The sequence below is a fragment of the Ursus arctos genome, unplaced genomic scaffold (genome assembly GCF_023065955.2).
Source record: "Ursus arctos isolate Adak ecotype North America unplaced genomic scaffold, UrsArc2.0 scaffold_17, whole genome shotgun sequence".
Lineage (NCBI taxonomy): Eukaryota > Metazoa > Chordata > Mammalia > Carnivora > Ursidae > Ursus > Ursus arctos.
In genome coordinates this window covers 20,661,430-20,684,927 of record NW_026622841.1, presented here as the reverse complement: position 1 = coordinate 20,684,927, position 23,498 = coordinate 20,661,430, and the positions used below count along the sequence as shown (strand labels likewise).

The 23,498-nt window shown below is 37.5% G+C and overlaps 1 protein-coding gene across 1 annotated transcript in view; it reads left to right on the top strand.

Moving 5' to 3' along the window:
* Positions 1 to 23,498, top strand: part of DCC (DCC netrin 1 receptor) — a 697,032-nt gene that overhangs the window by 670,702 nt on the left and 2,832 nt on the right. Inside the window, exon 28 of the mRNA XM_048218577.2 lies at positions 22,337 to 22,479. Within this exon, the coding sequence (XP_048074534.1) occupies positions 22,337 to 22,479 (143 nt within the window). The remainder of the gene's footprint in view (positions 1 to 22,336; positions 22,480 to 23,498) is intronic.

Sequence of the window (23,498 nt, the reverse complement as noted above, 5' to 3'; positions counted from 1 at the left end):
TGGTAACAAAGAACCCTAATTTTAGAAAGAACATCTGACAATAGACAGAACAAAGCACTGGCATTGTTATTTACTACTTATTGTTTTCTTCCAGTTACAATAATAGGAAAGCGACCTTAAACAAAGTCTGACACAATGTAACATAAATAAGCGTATTATGTCTTTAAAAGATGGGAAATGGAGTCCTTTCTGCTGTCTCTACACCTGTTCTCTCAAAAAATAAGCATATCTGAAGAACCGTTCTCTGATCTGACGCCATGCAAGCAAAATCTCATTTTCTTTTATTTCCATTGTACACTTAAGAGCCCTATACTTTTGATTAACTCTCTATCTCGTTTTAACTATCATTCTTGTTTTTATTTAAACTATTTCTTAAAAACCATCTCTTCTTTTATATTTTCCAACATCTTTGGGTTTTGGGTGATTATTATTTTTCATGGTTCTCCTTTAAATGCCATCCTCCCCCACTCACCTTGAGGCATATCCTGCCATCACTTTGGAATTATTAAATGCCTTTCCTTTTCATGTTTCTCCTTCATTGTCTCCCTGTGATTCCTGTTCATTTCATAATGTCTTACCTCATGATTTTCAAATAAGTTCTCCCTGCATTGCTTCTGACACATGGTAAATAGTATGCTTTTAAGAAAGGGCTGATGTTTGCTTATTCTAATAGAAAAAGAAAATTAGCAGACTGACAAATGTATTAGCTGTGACATTAACTACATGCTTCTTAGCCTAAAAGACGAAATACTTAGAGCTTTCAACAAATTTTAATTCTAAGAAAATCATTACTTTAGTCAAACTGATTGATGAAGCCAAGTCATTCTCTTGTCGGCTTAAAAAAAAATACCTCAAATAATTTTACTTCGGATTTCACAATAAAGGACTGAGTAATTTCTAATGAATTTATCTTTACTTACTGCAAGAAATTACTTTAGAATATGGTAATGCGAGGCATTGCTGTAATTTTTAAAGATCACACCAAATGAGAAGCTCCTTCTGCTTTGAAACCGTTTAAATAAGGATCAGTGAAGAAGCTCTTTCCCTACTCATATTCCTGCGTGTGGTTTTTTTAAGGGCGGCATTGTTGATCTGTGCCTCAGTTGGACTTCCAGTAAGGCGTGCGGAGCTGTGTTTGCAGGGTATGAGGTATAAGGCAGTGCATACTACGCAGTAACTGTCTCCACGGAACTGGGGAGACTTTGGCGGTACTTTTATAGTAAGTGGTAATTAGAAAGTCAGCCGTTGTCATAACGACTGAAATTCTGCCTACCTGAAAACACAGATTCATTCTTGCATTTTTTTTCTTTCTTTCCACCTGCCCAGTTAAAATTTAGCTTGCTAGACTAGAATGCTTTATGGCGTTTCTTACAATTTCATCATCCCCTCATGATAAAATGGTCCATTTCTTAATGCTTCTCTGTGAATAACTGTGCGGTCTTTACGCATTTCAGGGAGGCTACAATCACTGCACTTTGCAAATCACAGATGTGGACATGTAAGTGATTTGGCTTCGTCCCCTTTCAGGTTAAATAGAAAATGTTTGATGGAGTGTTGCGTTTATGGCATTATAGATCTGACATAAATTCTACAAAGGGCCAAGGTAGGGTGTGTTTTTTTTCTTCACTAGTGAAAATTCGTTTTAGCTGTGAAATGATCAGCTGCACTTTAAATGAACCTGGATTAGGAAACCATTTGTCTTCTGAGGCTGTAATTCTAAAGAGAAAGAAAATGTGACCTCTTAACTAGTGACTTTTATACTAAATAGTGACTGTTTCACAACGTGAGTCCCCTGGAATTCTTGTATCTTTGTAAAGGGGCCCACGTGCTGTATTGTCCATTTACACATTGCATTTCCACAGGTTTTCATTTATAAAAGCAAAAACCTAGAACATTCTGATCTTTCCAATCTTTGAGGGATCAATATGTCAGTGGACATGACGAGACCAAAACTCACTTCATTGTACTACGAAATTGAGTTTGATTTTCCCTCTGCAAATTGTGGCATGTACTTTAATTTGTCTGGGGACTGAGGACAAGGAGTGGGTGGAGGTGGCTGACAGTGGACAGGAAAGGCATCTGATTTATATTTTATGGCTGGTTGGGAAATCATGTGTTCCTGCTATAACCTGATCTTTTTGACAGGCCTCATTTCAGTAAATATGCTATCACACGAAACTGCCAATAAATTACTATAACACGTTAATACAATTGCTTCCCTGAGCCACTTGTAGGCCACCGTTGGGGGTGTTCATCAATGATACCACTGGAGTGTTCCGTTCTGCTGAAATCAGTCACAGGCAGAGGTCATGGGAGATCAGACATCCTTACACAGGTGAAACAAGAGGGTCACTTTTCAGGCCAGTCAGGTCAAACAAATCATTGGCACAGCCAAGAGGGAGAAATGCGTTGATTTGACGTTATTGGGGCCAATACCCCTAATGAATTCCGATGGGGAAAATGAGACTATCTTCTGTTACATTTCATCTCATATATAAGATCATCTGTGTTTTCGTTTGTTTCTGCGGGTAGTTCCTTGAAGTTGTCCTGTCCTCATCCCTAACAGATTTTTTTGATAGATGAAATCTAATTTCATTTGGTCTAGTCATCCTTAATTATCCCTGAGGAAAAGTAAGTCAAAATTACCTTATATATCACCAGTGTTTTTGACTCTGGAGCCTACGTGGTGTTTTAATAAAGTACTATTTCCTCTCGTATGGGGATTCCAGTATTTAAATAGGAAAGAGCTCTTCTAATTGCCTCAAAGGGAGGGAAATGATTGCTAGAGGAAACATTACGAGTAAGTCACGTGACTGATGTGTCATTTATAAATAACAAAACCAAAGCCTAAAAGACTAAACAGCTTGCCCAAGGTCAACACTTGAGCTAATGGCCAAGTGTAAGAATTCAGAGAAATAGAACATTGAAGAGAAACAAAGGATTTTATTTAACTTTTTTGTGGTGTGACTAGGTATTCTCAGATTAACCTTTTTCCCCGCTGTAAGAGGGCTTCTAGGATGTTCCTAGTTATTAAATATCCTTTGGAAAGAATTGTTTCATAGAAGGTAGTTTGAGTTATCTAGCTTAGCATTCGAGTAAATGTTTTATTCCTTCATGTAGGCTAGATGGAGGAAAGAAGTTCTAGCAAGAGTAGTGAGTAGCGAGGGACTGAGAACTAGCTCCTGTCCCCTTAAACTCACTTGTCCAATCTGTCAATGTCCCTCTGCAGGATGGTAGGGAGCCAGGAAGCTGACATCTGTTGCTTTCAGTACCACACACCACAGGTAGCCAGGGCTTTGGAGCCCAATAATAAAAATAAAGAAGAATAGAAGGAAGTGTAAAATGAAAATAAAAGTTAAGGCGCATGAGAATATTATTCAGATTGTGGGTTAGAGAATGTCAGGGACAATGAGCATGAAAAACAAACAGCTGGTATTTCTTTAGAATTGCAAAAATCTGTTGGGAAGAGGGAGGACAGATGAGTCAAAATCTGAGTCCTTTCAACCAAACTTCCGCTCGATTAAAAAAAATAGAAAATATTGCACCAGAAACGGTTATGTCAATATATGAAATTGAGGTTAATTATCAACTTAATACAGTTAAACTCTGGGATTAAAGTACTGAGTTGCCACCTACATAATCATAAGAGAAAATGAAAAATATCTGTTTTCAGAACTTTGTTACTAAGTAGACTACATAATTTGAAACACGATTTAAGAACGTCCTTGGATTTTACTGGGGAGTGGGTGGCCGCCTGAGTGCCAGAGAATGACAAGGAAAAGGGTGAGCAATAGGTTGTTTTCAAAGCAGCAAACATTCCTTTCACATTTCCTAAGAATGTCATAGGTCACATGCTTAGCTTCTGCTATATAAATTTTGTTTTTTATGAAATATCTTGAGGATCGAAGTGTCTTTTTTTTTTAAATAAGCTTGTGTAAAATTAATAAGGTTAAGGCTTTAGATTTTGCCACCTTTTACAGTTTATAAAGGACATTTCCAAGTGAATTCATGCCTAGCAGAGAAGTAACCATAATCACCATTATTGATGCAGAGGGAGACATTCAGAGAGGTTGAATAACTTGCAACTTCTCTAGGATCACGTGTCATTATCCTTGGGACCTTTATATAAGCCACAGTGGGCACTCAATAAATATTTGTGGAGCTGATCAGAATAGAATAATAAAGGTAAGAGCCAGAAATTGAATTCAGGGCTTCAATTTCAAGTCGAATGATGACGACAGGTGGAGCTAAGCAACTTGAGAGTTGGCAAAAGGATTTGATAAGCCGAAAAAAATTTTCAAAGTCACAACCATTTGATCCTAATATATTATGTTCTGAACTATGAATAACATCTTATTCCAAAGCTGAATTAAATTGCATTGAATGGAAAAAATGATAATGAAGCCATCACCCCTGGAAAGTCTATTCACTAATTTAACATCCATACTACAATGGAGAATGGCATCCGCTTTGTTCATAAGAAGAGGGAGCGCAGCTTAGTGGAAATAGAGTCCTGAGTCTTTCCATTAAGCCAATTTTGGAATTAAATTTGCTCCCCCAAATCCTACTTATTTTCATCTGTGAAATTTGGTAGTCTTTCATCTTTAAAGAGGAATGAAACATACAAAATTCTAGGAGTCTTAATTTAAATCTTAATTACTGAAGAAACGAGGGTGGATATTCTCTCTGTATTTTTTTCTTTGCTTTGTGAAAAAGTTACGAGTAAGAGAAGAGGTCTCACTCAAGTGGATTCTGAACTGCATAGTGTGCGTTGTCAGTATTCTAAGTAGATGATAGAGTTCCTTATAGTTCATCAATTAGTACCAGGTTTCAGTTGCTTTGGGAGCAAGGGGAAATTTTGAAACAAATAAAAAGTGTTCACATAAACCTCTGTGTTAATGGACTATTGAAAATGTGTTGTGAAAAATCTAACACAATGAAAACAAAATATCTCTGTGATATTAAAATAAAGTAAGAAAACCATTGTTAAAACCATTTAGAGCTCTGAGACTCCTTCTGAATGTTTATGTTATCTTACTGGCAGGGACTTAATGGAGAATCCAAGTGCCCTGTTAAGCATCCTGCGTATTTCATAGCTAGGGTTGATTTTCTTATTGCCAGAGTCTCTTTATTTACCAGAATGTCACAACTCTCAGGAAAGAATGCCTTTATCTTTTGTGGTAAAGGGATTCTAGCAAGCTGCTGCTGTTTCTTCTCCTTCCTCACCTTCTCTTCTCTCACCTTCTTCTCTTCCTTTTCCTCCTTTCCTCCTTGTTCTTCTTCTCCTCCTCCTCCCCTTCCTCCTCCTTCTTTTCCTCCTCCTGCTTCTTCCGTTACTCCTCCTACTCTTTCTTCTCTCTCTCATTCTCCTTCTTCTTTTTTTGGTGAAAAACAATGATAAGTAAGCCCTATTGGTTTCAAACTGAGAGACATATTATGACATAGTTGCAGGTAGAGGCTTATAGGAATTGGGAATAATGATATTCATAACAACACTCTTTTCACATCTACTCCAAAGAGCCCTCCTTAAACATCTTTCTTTCACATATCCCATCCTTTTACCCGGTTGTTTATTATCTTTGTACTTCTGTGGTCAGCTGAGCCGTAATTTTTAATAGAAACAGTATATTTCCAACTAGGGTTGGCCTAGTCTGCCTTTCAAGGTTGAGTTTGCTAATTTAAATATGAGTTTCAGTCAGTGTTGCATGTAAAATTATAGATATTTGTTTGTTCTCTTTTCAGCTACTCTCAGTTAGTTCATAGACATAGGCTGCTTTGTGCCCATGCTCTGCAGTCATGCCTACCCCAGTGCAGGACTAAGGCAGGACGGTGGTGCCGTGTGATAAGGAGTATGCGCCAATCTTCCCGGGCTCTTCTCTGGCAGGAGTCAAGTAGGACTAAAAGAGCATTTACAGGAAGAAAATAAGAAAACTCCAGGACCCAGCTTCCTTGCTTATTGGGTGGGCTAGTGTCAAATAAGTCATTTCACCTCTTTATGCTTCCATGTCTCACAACTATAAATGGTGAAAATAAAATCTAGTCTGGAAAGGGTTTGTTCATGTAAACATGAATTATGCTAGTTAAAAATATTAGGACTGCATCCAAGAGCTTCTGACTTGATATAAGCTGGAAAGCACATTGCCTTATAAATTGGGCCTGATGAAGTCTGCAGCACTTATATTCAGGAGCTGTAGGATCATGTGGAAGGGGGCTTAAAAGTAAATTTTAATGGTTTAGGGGCTGGTGAAACAAGATCTAACTCGAGAATGTTGTATTTCACCACCAGTGTATGCACCAGGGAGAGGCCAGCCCTCGCACAGGGACGGAATGGCGAACAGACGAGAGCAGAGTGTCTGCTCAGGGCTGTCTGAATGTTGTTTCCTGAGTCTAGAGAGAACCATGGCCTCCTCCAGTGGGACAGGTCTTGTTTTCAAATTGTAAATATGTCCCACGGCCAAGAAGCTCCCATCAGCCCCTTTAAATGACCAAACTGCATTAAATAGCATCCCCCCTCCAGTTTCTTAATCCATTTCCACCAATTGGTATGAAAGCCCATTCCTCAAACCCAGGAAGGATTTATGTCCAAACGCTGTATAGATCTGGTGGTCACTTGCCCGACTTTCTCTCTCAGAAACCCTGCATTTCCTGATTTGCTTCTCAGGACCAACCGGCTTAACGTGACTAAAGCCTATGGAATTTCCCAGACCCCAGCTCTAATATCTGACTTAGCTATTCCCTGCATTAACTCTCTGCAAAGGGAATAGCAGGGCAAGGAAGAATACGAAGTGAGGAGCAAGAATTGAACTATCAAAAGTGGGAAAAAAGTTATTTCTCATTGACTATATGTAAAACGTTACTGTCACTTTTGTCTTCTCATTTATGAATAATATATTTTATTTTATTAGGAATATTACATATAGTATGATTCATTTCCAAATGTGATTTGACATGTAAGTCTTTAATTCTAAACTCTCCATGAACATGACTATCCAAAGATGTACTTCTTAAATTTTATACGACTGGGAATCACTTGCAGATCTTATTAAAATGCAGGTTCTGATTCAGGGGCTCTGAAGGAGAGCCTGAGAGTCCGCATTTCTAAGAGGCTTCCAGAAGATGCTAACGCTGCCACTTTGTAGGTCACAGTTTGAGTAGCGAGGTTCTAGAACATACCACGTGCCCTTCACCTGCAGTTCATGGAAGAACTCAAGGGTTTTGTAACTCACTTGAAATTGCATTCACGTGTGTGTGTGTGTGTGTGTGTGTGTGTGTGTGTGTGTGTGTATGTGAGCGAGCACATGCACATTTTTCCCAGTGAGTGCATTTACAGCTTTTGTTAGAGTCTCAAACTGTTCATAATCTATAACAAGTTAAGGACCACTTAACCTGCCACTTTGTCATCATCCTGCATTTAGTCTCAGTTGTGCAATGTAAACAACAAAGTGTTTTGGGTTTTTTTTTTGCTTCATTTGTTTTTGTTTTTTTAGACCAATCCAAAAGCCTTTAGTGAAGTAACTTCCTAGACTCTAAGGCCAAGAGCTGAACACATTGGCCCTGCTCAAATGAAATTCTGCAAAATTAAGTCATTCATTTTCTTGTGCAAACACCTGGGGCCTTCGGGTATATTTGTCAATGGCTGATGAAGGAATTAAGTTAATATTTTAATGCCTTAAAAGAGATCCCACTTCTGAAACTGTCTCTTTTGGTTGTTTTTTAAATGAAGACTAATAGATAAGATTCATAACCGTCTGTGATAAATTTTCTCCAGAAAAAGGAGGTTCTGTGGGAAACTGAGATTTGTTGTCATTTAAGGAGGTCATCATAACCTGTCCGTGGCATCCCATGTTCTGGTGTGCGATGGAAAGTGCTTCAGCAGACACTGAATGATTACACACACATTTCCTCAACCGTGACTCATTGTACAGTGAAAATGTCAGATTCAGCCAGCGCCATACCAGGATGACGAGCATATGAAATATATAAAAAATATTTTTAAAAATATTTGCTGATGGTCCGTAAGTGAACCTATACACAGTTGTAATATAAATCACAGAGAATGGCTGGTAATAAAAGAAATGCTTATTTGAATAGTGAAGACGTTAGGTTGTACTATATGATATCCTGAAAAATACCATCATAAATCATTTATTGGGCAATAAATCATTCTAAGGAGTAAATATATGTTTGAGGAGGCTTTGTTATAGTAAAGAGCTGGTGGAAGAGAGGGGAGTTTTTAAAGAAAAAGAACCTGCTTGTCTAACAAATGTTTGAGCAATGAAAGTCTTCCTCCCTCCCTCTGTGCCCGCTCTTTCCCCTTCGCTCCATCTCCCCACTGACCTCTTTCTTTTTCTCTCTTTTGCATTAAAAGTTTGTTTAGTTGTTCTACACCGCCCCCCATATCACAGCTTCTTAGTGTAAATGGTAACAGGTCCTAAACAAACACCTGCCGGTACCTGAGTATTTGAATTTGAGAAATTACAGATCAGAGAGAGGAACAATAATAAAATATTGGAAAGTACCATGAGAAAAATGCTTAAGGACTTTTTTCCTAGATTTCTTGATGTTTTTAATGTTTGAGAAATTCTGCACATATTTACCTTTCTCCTTGAACTCTTGGGTTGGATGGATGGTGCAGGGTCCTGTTCCTGAAACCTGTGACAGTCGGGGTCCACGTCTGCCGCTCCGGCTCCGTCCCTCTGTCCTCCTCCAGCTCCAATGCACTCACTGTCTTCTAGCTGCCGCACAGTCAGTCCCTTCTTAGTTAGTTCCTGCATGTATTCTTAGATTTTATCTCTTTATTTGTTCTACATGTATTATGATTCTAATGAAATGTTTTACACTTACATGACTTATCATCCCAAACCAAGATTTAATATTGTAATAGACACCAATTTTCAATATTCTTTAATATGACAATCAGGCCTAATATGTGCTGGGTCCCAGTAGATACTCAAGAAAAAAATGAACTGATTCTAACTATGGTGGTCTGTTTGCAAACTTCATTATTGACAATTGTCATTAGCAAGCGCTTAACTGTGAATTTGCTATCTTATATAATGTTCACAGAAATACAAAGAGGAAAGCAGTGATTCATGAGGAACCTTGGGATCAGAGAAGATAAAATAATTAATTCAGTGTTACATTTTATCAAATTGTCAGGGCCGAGATTTGAACCTAGGACTTTCTGAAACCAAAGCCTGCTTTTCTGAAGAACTATGTAATAATACATATACATAAAGGGCCAATGTTTATGTAATTAGTAATGTCACAAGTAATAAACACTCCACTTACATTTTAGCATCTCCCTTAACATGTAAATATATATGATATATATATATTTATATTTATATTATATATATATATATAGAGAGAGAGAGAGAGATTATTTTTTCCAGAGATAGTCTAACACTACTCCATGACATAAAACTCCAGATACATTCACAGGAGGAAATGGGAAAAAAATGGACTTTGTTTATTTCTGTTTTCTCCATGTATTATTTACATTTGCATTAGCTTTTATTTTGTCATTTTTTTCATTTTCCTTTCCAAATATGTATTGATTACATATTTTTCATACTTGAATTGGCCCAACACATCTAACCAGAGAAAGTTTTATTTCTCGTTAGAAGACTAAAATAAATATCTATAGAAATGTCAAAAACCCAGAGATACTATGGGCTTATTTCTTAACCCATTAAAAGATATCCAATAGCCTATTTTTCAGAACTAGCTTCCAATCATCTTATAGATATGAAATATTCAGAAACTTCATGCTGCAGAACATGTCAAATATTGAAAAGTTATGGAACATTGCATAACAACATATTTCCCTTATAAATAATTTCCCATATATGGACTCAAAGAGATATTTCTGGCCCAGCATGACAAGGATTAGTCAGAATTTTTCATTGACATTTTGTTCCACTGCAAATAAAGAATAAAATCTCAATTAACTAGTGTCTTTGGGGAATAGACTGTTCTCAGGGAATTGTATTTCTGGATAGCTCGGGGTAAAATACAAATCATTTTATAATAAAAAAAGTTTTCAGTTGGCAATCCTTGATAGCTATAAACTAAGGACTATGAAGAATGCCATTCGGCACAAGTCTCATCTGTAATCCCACACCATCTCTGCAAAGTAGACCATGTCATTTTATATGCAATGGACCCAGAGTATAGGAGAATTGAATAACATCTGCAAGGTCACAGTTACGAAAGTGCAGGGACAGGATGTACGGCCAGTTCTTCATGATGGCAAACATCTTTCCTTGATTGCTGGAGAATCACAAAAGTGTACCAGGAAGGACCAGAGTGAGGAAAATGCCAGGGATGGGAAAGTACATGTTTTCAGAGTCTGCAGGTAATGCTCTTTTGCTAGAGAGAATGATTCCCAGAGTAATCACAAGATAATAAGCTGGGGAAAGGCAGGTTAGTGATTTAGGAGAATCAAATCTCAAACTGAGATGAAGACGGAAAGTGTGTAATGTAGATTGATGGAAGTGAGAACTGATGGCAGAGACAGCTGCAGGACTTACCTTCCGAAAGAAGAAACAGGCAATTGAGTGAATAATTGGCTATGAAGAATGGGAGAGAAAGTGAGGTCCAAGGTGACTCAGTTGTTTGAATCCTGCGTCTTGAGGAACATAGTTATAAACAAACAGAAAGAGGGAAGTGAGCTGAGAAGGTATTCCGTGAGAGGAAAGGACAGTCGGAGAGAGTAGAGTTTGTTGAACCCGAAGAGGGAGGGGACATCTCAGTGGAACTAGACAGAGGATGTGGGGAAATGGAACGAATTCAACAGAGAGTCACAAATGAGTGGATTAGAGAATCATTTTCAAAGAGGTGAAAGCTTTAGCACATGGTAGATAGATGACAACTCCCAGAGAACGAATTTGAAGGAAAAGAAGTAAATTTGAAAAATTAAATTTAAGGTAATCTACCTTTTATGAGGGAGTAAAGAAAGAGGTACTAGAGATAGGAGAACAATGATAGCATAATTTTTCAGAAGCCAAGAAGGGAGAGCATTTCAAGGAAAAGGCAGTTGGTTTTTGTTTTGTTTTGTTTTGTTTTGTTTTTAATGATTCTTTATTATATTGTGTTAGTCACCATACAGTACCTCCCCGGATTCCGATGTAAAGTTCGATGCTTCATTAGTTGTGTATAACACCCAGTGCACCATGCAATACGTGCCCTCCTTACTACCCATCACCGGTCTATCCCAATCCCCCACCCCCCTCCCCTCTGAGGCCCTCAGTTTGTTTCTCAGAGTCCATAGTCTCTCATGTTTCATTCCCCCTTCTGATTACCCCCCTTCTTTATCCCTTTCTTCCCCTAGTTCTACTCCTAGTTCTTATGTTCCATAGATGAGAGAAATCATATGATAATTCTCTTTCTCTGCTTGACTTATTTCACTAAGCATTATCTCCTCCAGTGCCATCCATGTTGCAGCAAATGTTGAGAATTCGTTCTTTCTGATAGCTGAGTAATATTCCATTGTATATATGGACCACAGCTTCTTTATCCATTCATCTGTAGAAGGGCATCTCGGCTCCTTCCACGCTTTAGCTATTGTGGAAAATGCTGCTATGAACATTGGGGTGCATATAGCCCTTCTCTTCACTACATCTGTATCTTTGGGGTAAACACCCAGTAGTGCAATGGCTGGATCATATGGTAGGTCAATTTTTAACTTTTTAAGGGACCTCCACACTGTTTTCCAGAGTGGCTGTACTAACTTGCATTCCCACCAACAATGTAGGAGGGATCCCCTTTCTTAACATTCTCTCCAACAATTGTTGTTTCTTGCCTTGTGAATTTTTGCCATTCTAACTGGCATAAGGTGATATCTCAGTGTGGTTTTGATTTGAATTTCCCTGATGGCTGATGATTTTGAACATTTTTTCATGTGTCTGTTAGCCATTTGTATGTCTTCATTGGAAAAGTGTCTGTTCATAGCTTCTGCCCATTTTTTGATTTGTTTATTTGTTTCTTGTGTATTGAGTTTGAGAAGTTCTTTGTAGATCTTGGATACCAGTCCTTTATCTGTAGTGTCCTTTGCAAATATATTCTCCCATTCTGTGGGCTGCCTCTTAGTTTTTTTTTTGATTGTTTCCTTGGCTGTGCAGAAGCTTTTTACCTTGATGAAGTCCCATAAGTTCATTTTATCTTTTGTTTCTCTTGCCTTTGGAGATGTGTCATGAAAAAGGTTGCTTTGGCCGATGTCGTAGAGGTTGCTGCCTATGTTCTCCTCTAGAATTTTGATGGATTCCTGTCTCACATTGAGGTCTTTCATCCATTTGGAGTTTATTTTTGTGGATGGTGTGAGAGAGTGGTCAAGTTTCATTCTTTTGCATGTAGCTGTCCAATTTTCCCAGCACCATTTATTGAAGAGACTGTCTTTTTCCCACCGGATGTTTTTTCCTGCTTTATCAAATATTAGTTGCCCAAAGAGCCGAGGGTCCATTTCTGAGTTCTCTATTCTGTTCCATTGGTCTATGTGTCTGTTTTTGTGCCAGTACCAGGATGTCTTTGTGATCACAGCTTTGTAGTACAGCCTGAAATCCGGTATTGTGATGCCCCCAGCGTTGTTTTTCCTTTTCAACAGTTCCTTGGAAATTCGGGGCCTTTTCTGGTTCCATACAAATTTAAGGACTCTCTGTTCCAGTTCTTTGGAAAATGTCCTCGGTATTTTGATCGGGATAGCATTGAAAGTGTAGATTGCTCTGGGTAGCATGGACATTTTAACTATGTTAATTCTACCGATCCATGGAAAAGGCAGTTTTAAACACAATAGTTCCTTGATTCAAAGTTGCCATCATTTTTTCCTTCCAATATTTTATAATAAGAATATTAAATGCTCAGAAAAATTGTACAGTGAACTTCCCTATACCCATCACCTACATTCTATAATTAACATGTTTATAATTATAGTTTTGCCTCATATTTATTCATTTATCCATCCACCTTAATTTTTGATGCATTTCAAAGGAAATTGCAGACATCAGTTCACTTTACCCCTAAATACCTCAGCAGGTATATAAAGATGCTTTTGCCTTTGGAGTATTTCATTGATTTAGTTGTATAATTTTAAGGGAAAAAAATAAAAACTATAATAATTGTACAGAATCAATTGTAAGAAGCATTCTGGTTTCAGGAATATTGCTGTGAATCTTAGAACTGAGAAAACTTAATACTAATAAATCCTGTAGAGAGATTTATAAGGCAGACACCAATTAGGCTGAAAAATTATGATAGTATTTATGACCTTTATATGTGGCATTTCTATAGATTGGTGAGGTCAAAAGCCAGGTGTCTGAGAGAGCCATGGTGAATAAATAAATAGGTAATGTGCAAGTGTAGACAGCCCTTAAAAGTATGGCAGCAAAATACAGAAAAGAAGTTGGCTTCTCAATGGAGAAAATGGAAATGCTTATTTAAATTACTTTCCTCAATGGCACACATGTTCTTTGGGGTGGAAGTGGTGATGGTGTTTAACTTACAGTTGAAAATATTTTTAGATTTTATGATCATTGACTTAATGTGATCACCTCATTGACTAAGTAAGTTACTCTGAGTTTTTAAAATGTTCTTGTGCCATGAATACTATTCATGTTGTGCTTTGGTCAGTCTGAAAGGTAAACTTGTAGAAGTTAGAAGAGATTGGGTTAATATCTAGTGCACTAACCCCAGAATGTAATCTGGAAGTTATATTTCTGGCCACAGTGTCTTAATATCCGTGTGTGTGTGTGTGAGAAAGAGACAGAGGGAGAGAGACAAAGACAGAGAGAGACAAAGAGATTTGATGACTTCTATTAAAAAACAAAACCAGATTTTAAAAACCAGGTATCTCAGGATATTAAGAAATCTGGGTCTGAATAATCAAGATTATACTATAAAGACAGAATCCTCTGTGGCTAATTGTCTTTATAAAAGGAAATATTTCCAATATGGACAAAATAAATTCATTTTTGGAAAGTAAAAATCATTATATTTATACATCCTGTGAAATAGCCCTGAACGCGATCTGTCGCACGCTAGCGTGGAGGAATTTGGGGATGGTGATATTCTACGTGGGGTACGTAAGTATAAAAGTTGGATGAGACTAGTGTTGGATTTCTGCATTGTTTCTGCATTTTCTGAGGTTTTCATGAAACGATATGGAAACGCTATGCAGTGTCACTTGTCTTTATGAATTCAGAATATAGTTCCTTTGAAGTTTGATCACTAGAATATCAGCAAAACTGAGGTAATACAAGAAGGGTTTTTAAGCCTAGTTTCGGTAAAAAATAGAATTGACAATTTTCCTCCTATGAGCACAAAACAGCTCAATGGATGAATTGATGTAAATAAAGAGCTCAAAGCTGTTGCTTCTTGTTGCAAATAGAGTAGTAAGAGTTAGAAAAAAAATAAAGAATCGTTTGGGAGGAGGACACAAATGTCCCTTTAATAACAAACTATCTAAAAGTGATCTGGAATATCCATGAAATTAACTGAGAGGCCTCTTGACTTTGACATTATATGCAAAGAACATAGGAAGTCGCTGACCTATTAACTTGTGCTGTGGGTGCCGGCCAATAAACAACACGGGTGTTTACTTTTGATTTTGTAGTTTTTGTTTTGTTAATACGTGATGTGGGAACCTCCAAAAAGCATCCAAAGAAAGGGGAGACCTAGAAGTCTTTTGGTGAATTCCTTTCTCAAGATCATTGATGATTTTCCTGAAACCTTTCTTATTCCAGAAGGTCTCTAAATCGAGCAGCAGCAGAAAGAAGCAGAATTATGAGTGCAGAGTCTCGGCAGCCTCCTCTGCATATTGTTGTCTTGTTTCCAGGAACAAATGCTACAAAGGATGATGTCAGCTCTACTCTGTATCAATTAGGCACTGACGTAGGTCCTAAGGACAAAAAGACACATTAGACAATGTTTTTGTCCTTGAGGGCTTCTTGTCCATCCTCTTCTTAGTCATTATTTCCCAACACAAACATTGTAGAATGACTCTTTATCAAACTTAGCTCCCTATAATTCCTTCCGTAAGGCTCTCCCTTACCCATTATAAATGGAAAATAAACGCCTCCTCTGTATACAGGATTTTTATGGATTCAAAGCCATCTGGGACAATATTGACTTCATGTCTTCAACCCAGTTGGTCACCTCATCAACACATCCTCAGTGTTTCCCTTATTTTTGAAGAGAGATGGGAAGTTTAGGAAAAGAACACAAAGCTTCCATCCCCAGAAGTGACATTGAGGTATGTTCCTCACCTTTAAAATAGAATACACATAGTAGACTAAATGCTTTAAGATTCATACTAAAGCTTAAGTACTTCAAATGCGATCACTCAGGAGGAATGCCTGAGGCTGTTGTATCTAGGTACACACAGCTACTTGCTTTTTGTCCAATATATTGTCAACATGAAAAGGTAGAGAGTATTTCACATTTCCCATGTACATGTTTCTTATTTCTGCCAGAGCTCAAAAGCTGCTTGTGTGTAAGAAGTGTGTATAACTCTATACTTCCATTTCCCCCCAGACATCCTGAGCCTGTACAGAGTTGTTATTTAATAGTAAATATGTGTTAGAGTGATAGTATGGTTCACACAGAAACTAGACCGAGACAGGCCATTTCATTTGTCAGAACGGGTCAGAGACCAAGTGGAGATGTGAACCCAAGCCTCTTCAAAACTACCCATTTTATCTGTATTCTTAAGGGTGACGAAGTGGAAAATGAGGTAGGAAATAGGAAAGAGTGGGCAAGGATGGGAAAATTAATATTGAAATCAAAATCATGCTGCCCACTGGCCTCTGATTTGACCCGCGGGACTCCGTTCACTCCAGGCTTGCTGCAGCCGTATTCCAGCATTTTCACCAAGAATCACTTTACTTGGGAGAACCGTCTGCAGAGAGATGCGAGCAGGAGTTTGCACCTGGCAGTCATACATTATGTACCTAATGAGCAAATGAAATGTTTAATAACTGTACTGTGAAAATAAAGCTTAAAACAGTAAATTCCTGCCGAGGCCGCGTAGCTACACCTGACGCGCACGGCGGGGCCATCGCAGATCTTCGGCTTCATTCGTAGTTTATCCCCTCGGTGGGTCCTGCTGAGGAGAGTAACGTTAAAACCAAAGCAGTGCTCACTTAATTAGTTGTGTATCGGCGTAGACCCATTTATTTAGCATATCAGCATCATGTGTTCTACCTAGGGGTCTCCTGAAACACTTCTTCAACGCGCACCCTGGGCAGGGGAAAATCTATGGTGGTTTCAGATGGCGCATTTGTAAATTTAAATTCTTCAATTAATCATGGATAATGTAAACTTGCTGTAATGCAACACTGCCTATTTTTAGTTGAACTGTCTATTGTTAGTTTGAAATAAGAAAGCGAAACAACCACAATTGTTATGCTTTTCATTAATAACTTTAAGACAAAATGATAGGGCATTTTTTTTTCTAGAAAATACCAGTGTAACTCATAAGTTACTGTAATTGGATTTTAAGGATTTACTTGCTAGAGATTTCTTTGGATTCATTTTTTTTTTTACCATGGATTAACTAGTGCTTCCTGTGTCTTAGGGAGAGCAAAGAAATCCAAATGTAAAGTTCAGTATGGGTAGAGTAGCTGTATTCTCCTTCCTTGTATAATGTTACAGTTAATAGCTTAAAGATTAAATTGTTTGACCTTTCCAGCTATAAAGAAATCGAAACCCAAAGAAGGTAGGCTGTTGAGCCAAGGTTACAAAACTATATGACTGGGTCTCCTAAGTTCCAGGTTAGGACTCTTCCTCAATATTTAGATATTTATTTGAATGCACACTCTGTGCTTGGAATTTATTATGTAGACCTTACATATTTTACTCATGGGGGAAAAAAGTAAATAATACAGGAAATCAGAAACCGTTTGTCATGAAGACCAGCCTGGTCTTCAGGATTGGGAAACCCCTCATCTCTCAAAGGCCTGTCTGCAGAGAGACAGTTTTTCAGACCTCCCCCCCCCCCCCCAGTGCCAACACTCTTATCACTTGCTGCCACTCTCAGCTTTGCTCACATCCTCTCTGAAAGTGACACGGGTGTTCGTGTTCACATCTGAAAGTCGTTCTTCATATTTGATCACAGAGGATCTTGACTGCCAGGTTAAGATTATAGTAAATTAATGGCTGAGAGCCATGAAAAGAATTCTTTTAACTTTTGTCTTTCGTTTGCTTTTGCTTTGATATATTGCTCTGATAAAACCTGTAGAAGTTTCATTGAAATTTTTTTTGTGTTTAGACCAATTATCAACAGAAGTTCAGTTCTCCAAAGCAAAGAAATAAATACAAAGACTTCTCTGTTGGTTACTCCTTAGGTCTACAAATAATAGGGAAAACTCTCAAAAACTCTATCGTTGCTCAACATTGAAGAACAGAAGTTTAATACCCTGATGTAAATGTTTTTATCTAGTTCTTACTGTTTCCATTAGTTCTTTGGGAAGGTAAGATTGTGGTTCTCTTTCAGTGTGTCAAAACACCACTGGGCACAACAAAGGCTACCGTGCCTTAAGGCGGCCATGAAGAGGAATGAGTACACAGAGAATGGGGGGACCAGGGCTGTAAGAACAAAGTTGGCTTTTAAACTGGTTTTTGAGAGCAGTATAGAAAAGGCCAAATAGCAGCAGAGGAAATGTGTCAGTGACACCCCCCCACCCCATTACTGAAATCTAGGAAGGTTCAATATGAAGGAAAGGACTCAAAATAAATGGTGCCCCAACAATCACAATTCCTCAGTAGGTGAGAGGCAGCAAGACGGTTCCCAGAGTCCTCTTCAGATTAGACTGAGCTCCTAGCTGTCACTTGCTAATATGAATGCTAAACGATTACACTGCTTTCTCACCTGAGCACAGCTCATGCCATGAGACTGGTGACTTTATATAAAGATGTTTGCTTGGTTTGAATGGCGTAGAAAATGGATTCAGAATTTAACCATTGGGGCAAGCCACTGGCAAGGTCTCCAGCACAAGGTGAAGGATTAAAGGCACGTCTCATGGGCCTGTGGAAGGATAGGGATGCAGACTAGAAAATCCAGACGGGAGCCACTAACACATGGTGAACTACAAGTACATAAGGAGGGAAGCTCAGCTTGGGGAGCTTGTAAGGACCCAAGGTTCACCAGGGTCCAGGCTTGAAACATGGGTGGTTCAGAGTAGAAAATGCTGAATCTACCCAAACACAAACAGCATAGGAGCAGAGTTAATGTCCACCCAAAAGCATGGCCATCAGCCTATGAATACAGCATGTTTTCATAGAAGTCTTTGTTTTACATCTGCTCCCCTTTACTAAAGGGCAGTTTTGAGACCAAATTTATCTTTTTGGCTATTGGTAAATCTCTGCTGCGAAATGTCCTTCATAGTCTTTTCTTAATTCCCCATCCAGGGAAAGGAAAGAAAAATATTTAAGGCCATAAAGTACATCAGACAAATCCTGCTAATAATGAACTCTAAAAACTGTTCAAATTCTTCGCCTATACTGGAATTTTATTGAAATTAATTTGAGCTCGATCCTTTGGTCTCCAGGGACCTTGGTGTTCTCTTCAGCAAAATAAAGGGATGGTCACTAGATGAACCCAAGAGCCCTCGAGGGGACAGCATTCTGAATTTCTTTGCATCTGTGAATATTACTTGAGAAAAGGCAGTCACTTGAGGTTTAAACACTCTGTGTGGTCTTTGAAGCCGAGACAATGTCTTTAGTTCCTTTTGTAAAATGCAGTGTCTTGTATATTGTTCAGCACTCAGGAGGTTCTGAATGTATAACTGCTGCCTGGACACCGGAGAAAATCAATTATAATGATCTTCTTTCTAATAGGGCTGAGTTATGGTACTCTCTAGGCGTACTCGCATCATATTGTAATGCTGTAAGTATTTTAGATGCAGTATAATACACTGTGGATCTGCCCAAGTGGTTAGGATCCAGGACAGAAAATACACCATTAAAATATACTTTTATAGTGAGAACTATAACTTTTCCACATGCAAAACTACAAAAAAGGTAGTCAAATAAATATTGGGGAATTTTGCAAAACGGTCTAATAAATTGTAAAATAATCTTTATTTTTGTATGTTTCCTGGTATAAAACAGGCCCCGCTTGTTTGAATTTCCTACATAATAAGCTCTGCCTTTGTCCTTGACTTCTTGTGCCATTCTCTGTAGATTCTATGTTAAAGTGAATTGATTGGCAATATGCATTAGATATATACTGCATGTGCTTAAGAGTCAAATTATAAATTTTTCACACATAGTTTAGTTTATTAAAAATTTTACAGCTGGGGAAGCCTGGGTGGCACAGTCGGTTGAGTGTCCAACTCTTAGTTTCATCTCCGGTCAGGGTCATGAGATCGAGCCCCTGTTGGGTTCAGTGCAGAGTCTGCTTGAGATTCTCTCTCCCTCTTCCTCTGCCCCTCCCTCTCATACTCCTCTCTCTCTCTCTCTCAAATAAATAAATAAATCTTTAAATATATATATATATAAAATAAAAATTTTAAAGCTAAAAAAATTTAAAATAAATAAAACAAATTTCATAAATAAGAATACCTAAGTCAAAATTGTAGCAAAAAGATATGTACAGAAATCTGTGTTAGTTTTTTAAAATGCACCTACTCTATTAAATATAGGGAAGGAAGAGGTGGCTCATGGAATGTTCTAAGAGAAGCAGCTTTCTATGGCAATAAAGTTAAACTCAGGTTTAAGCAGAACATGGTGAACATTCTAGAAGGGAAGATAAGCATAATTCAGGAAATGTAATTCAAACTAGGGGTTCAATAGATAGATTCTCAAAGTTCACCAGTCCTCTATGAAAATTCCTCATTAAACTTTGTGCTTTCACTTAAATAATTATCTACAATATTAATGTGAATTATACATATTGGAGCACCTGGAGAGCCATTTTATAGCATCACTTTGCCGGGGGTTTTCGTTCCTGCCTTTGTATTTTAATTTAGAACTAAGTTAGCTCCAGGAACATTGCATTCACAGTCAGAAGCTAAAGAGAAAATGATAGAAGTAGACTTAATATACAAAGAGTTTGTTCACATCCAATGGAGACCAGCTGGCATTACTTTCTCCAGAAGAAAGAAGGTTATCCTCTTATTCAACCAGAGGAAATTGGTAGTCCTAAACTGAGCGTATAAGACAAACCACACAAAATGACTTGTGCCATAGCAGTCAGTACCACATTTATATGGCTGTTTTGTTTTAGCCAAACCAACTCATTCATCATATTAAATTAATGATGTTAATTCACATTGTGCTATTTTTTATAGGACTTTGCTATTTAATTTTAAATGTGTTTTGGTTTTATAGCATAGTATAAGAATTACAAGTTTATAAAAGCTATGCCATGTATTATGCTTGTATATATTTAAATAACATTGTAATAAAAGTAGTTTAAATCAATGCTAGAGTTTATTAGAATGTTGTTTTCCCCTTTATGTTAAAACCCAATTCAACCATGAGAAAATACAGAACAATATAATAAATAGTCTCTACCCTGAGGTTACGTATAGTCTTTGAACTAGATTCACGTTTTTTACATTGCTTCTTCAAAAAGCTAATTTAAACTGGACGGGCTAGATCAACATATTAATGATAAACACTTAATTTGCTCAGTGGCCTTGAACAGATCTTGGTACAAAACTGCCTGCCCTTTCCTAAATGTGTGAACTCGGGTAAGTTACTTTGTTTCTTCTCTCCACTTTAACATCCTCATATGTGAACTGAAAATTCACATATTATTTTGACAATTTAATATTATTAAATAGTTTGCCCTCTTTGAACAAGTTATAGGGATCAGCCACTTTAATTATATAATCTTATTTAAACCTCACAAATTATCATTCCCATGTTAGAGAAGAAGAGACAGGCAAGAGAAGTTAAGTCAGTTGACCAAGGGATTACATGGCTAGTACATAGCTGAGCTTTCCAGGATCTGAATGTAGACTGGACTGCTAAATCCCAAATTCTTCCCCACTATGTTTTTTGGCCTAAAATGACTTAAAGTACTTACCAGAGGTCTGGAGCTTAGTAGATACTCAGTAAATATTATTTCCTCTCTTAAAAAAAATGATTCACATTCCTCCTGTTTCTATATTTCTTTTCATCTGAGCTACCAAAAACTTAAGATCACCCTCTAGTGATAAATCACTCCAACTGCAAACTTTTGATCCCTGAAGTTTAAGAGTGAAAGAATATAAGCATGAAGGAATTCATGCTAGGCCATATATATATGAAAGTAGGAGAAAAGGTGCTATGTTACGATTTATCATCATTTTGTCTAGCATATACCCAATTGCTGGCCTCTTAGACTGTTCGCGTTATTTTTTCCCAATAAGCAGATGCCCACAATTTCTTTGGAAAATAACCTTTGACTTTTATTAGCTAGAATTATATTTACCAATGTATGATCAAAACGGAAGTTTTCCCGAAATGCATATTAATAGGCCATGAGGATCATTAGAACACAAATGTCATGGTTAATGATACAAAAGAGCTCAGACAAACTTCCTTTCGTGGTTTGACTCAATACCCATGGTTAATCCAGAGCTAAGAATGCAGCAAAGTCCTGAGGTATGCGAGGTATGCTAGCTGATTCAATAAGCCTTCATAAAACCTTTATTTTAGACTATAAGGACAAATTATATTACTGCTATAAGCTAAGCAGGATTTATAAGGCAAATTTCAGACCCAAAAAGAAAAGGTAGCCATTGTTTATAACGGACAGAAATGTCATCTAGTAGAAACTCAGCGATTCCCACAAATGATTTTATTTTATTGAGAGAAGCTATACTGATCAGGACAGAATAATATCTTTTTTTTTCCCAAAAGAGAATTAGTAATGAGATTCTATGAGTTTAGTCAGTAGGACTTTCTTTTACTGTAACATCTAATAGTCATTTATAGATCAAGAGCGACCATCAATCACTTTTAATTGCACAGATGTTCCTTGGTACTGTTAAACAATCCAGGCTTTATTTAGGCAAGCTGGGACAGGCACCAGATGAGTTCCACTGACACTTTGTAGGGTGCGATGAACGGTCCGGAGCTCCCGGGCAACCTTTCACAGTGTGATTTGGAATCCACTTGAAATTACGTATGACTGGTGGGGCTTCGTCTAGAGAGGCCTAATCAGAATCTGTCTTCCATTCAATAGAAATAAAACGAGACCATTCATTGGGTCGTAATTCATCTCTATACTACAGAATGAACAATAACCTAAAATCAATGCCAACCCACTGGAGCTGGCTTGCACGCTTGAGAGATTGTTCCCCAGAATGTTTTATACATTCCTTTCATCGCTCTGTGTTTTCTATTTCAGGGCCTACTCTTCCCAAGACTCATGTTAAAACAGCCTCTCTTGGGTTGGCTGGAAAGGCAAGATCTCCTTTGCTTCCTGTATCTGTGCCGACAGCCCCTGAAGTATCCGAGGAGAGCCACAAAGCCACAGAGGATCCAGCCAACGTAAGGCCATCTTTGAAATTTATGCTGAGTCAGGGGAAGCAGTGACTATCGCTATACTTAAAAAGCAATCTGAAAAATCAAGCGGACGACTAAAGAATGTGTAACTTAACAAATCTGCACATATATATATAGACACAGATATGTCTATAGATGTATATATGTATTTCCTTCCAGTGGGTAGAAATACCCTGGCATTTGACCACATATATGATGATTCTTTAAAACAAAAAAGTAGTAACAAAAAGCTATCCTCTGAAAACTTTTCTGAAGTTATCAGATGTGTCACTTCTAAAATCATACAGTAGCCTAGAAATATAGAATTGAGAAGAAGAAAATACACAATGAAGAAATGAAGGAAGGAGTTTAAGAAGAAAAAAGAGAAGAAACTGACATATTTAGAAAATAAGAGGAGAAAATTTGGTTGTTTGAGAGAAAATATTCGCTAACCCCGAGGAAGAAGCTAAAATGTGATCAAATTAGAAAACTCAGAAAAATCAATGGAGACCAAAAAAAAAATCTAAATTTTGAGAGCAAAAGAGTTCTCCCAAAAATGCATTATAAAGGAGATGTGAAAAGATATTGCCTAAAGACAGAGATTTAGAAAACTCTGGAGTGTTTCTGAATATAATTCAAGAGAAAGCATTTAAAAGGAGAACAAGGAACTAGCATAACATTTACCTTGAAAAAATCACAGTGGAAGGGGGGGAAAAGATGAGGAAAAAAAAGTTAGAATCATCTCATTTGAATGAACAATAAATTTTTTCTTGACTTTATCATTTTTGGTACTGCAAGCAATAAGATATTTTAGTGACATGGAAACCAAGGAATCTGGATATGTGTTTGTGTATGAACTTTGGCAGGAGTATGTAATATGATTAATATACTTTTTGTATACTTCAAAAAGATTCAAATTTATAGGAATCTATTGCACTACTTTGTCAGGATTTGGCTAGTTAGAGCAATATTTGTTTAGTCTCAGGGTTGTTGGCCATGTCTCAAATCAGGTCAAATTCCTAAAT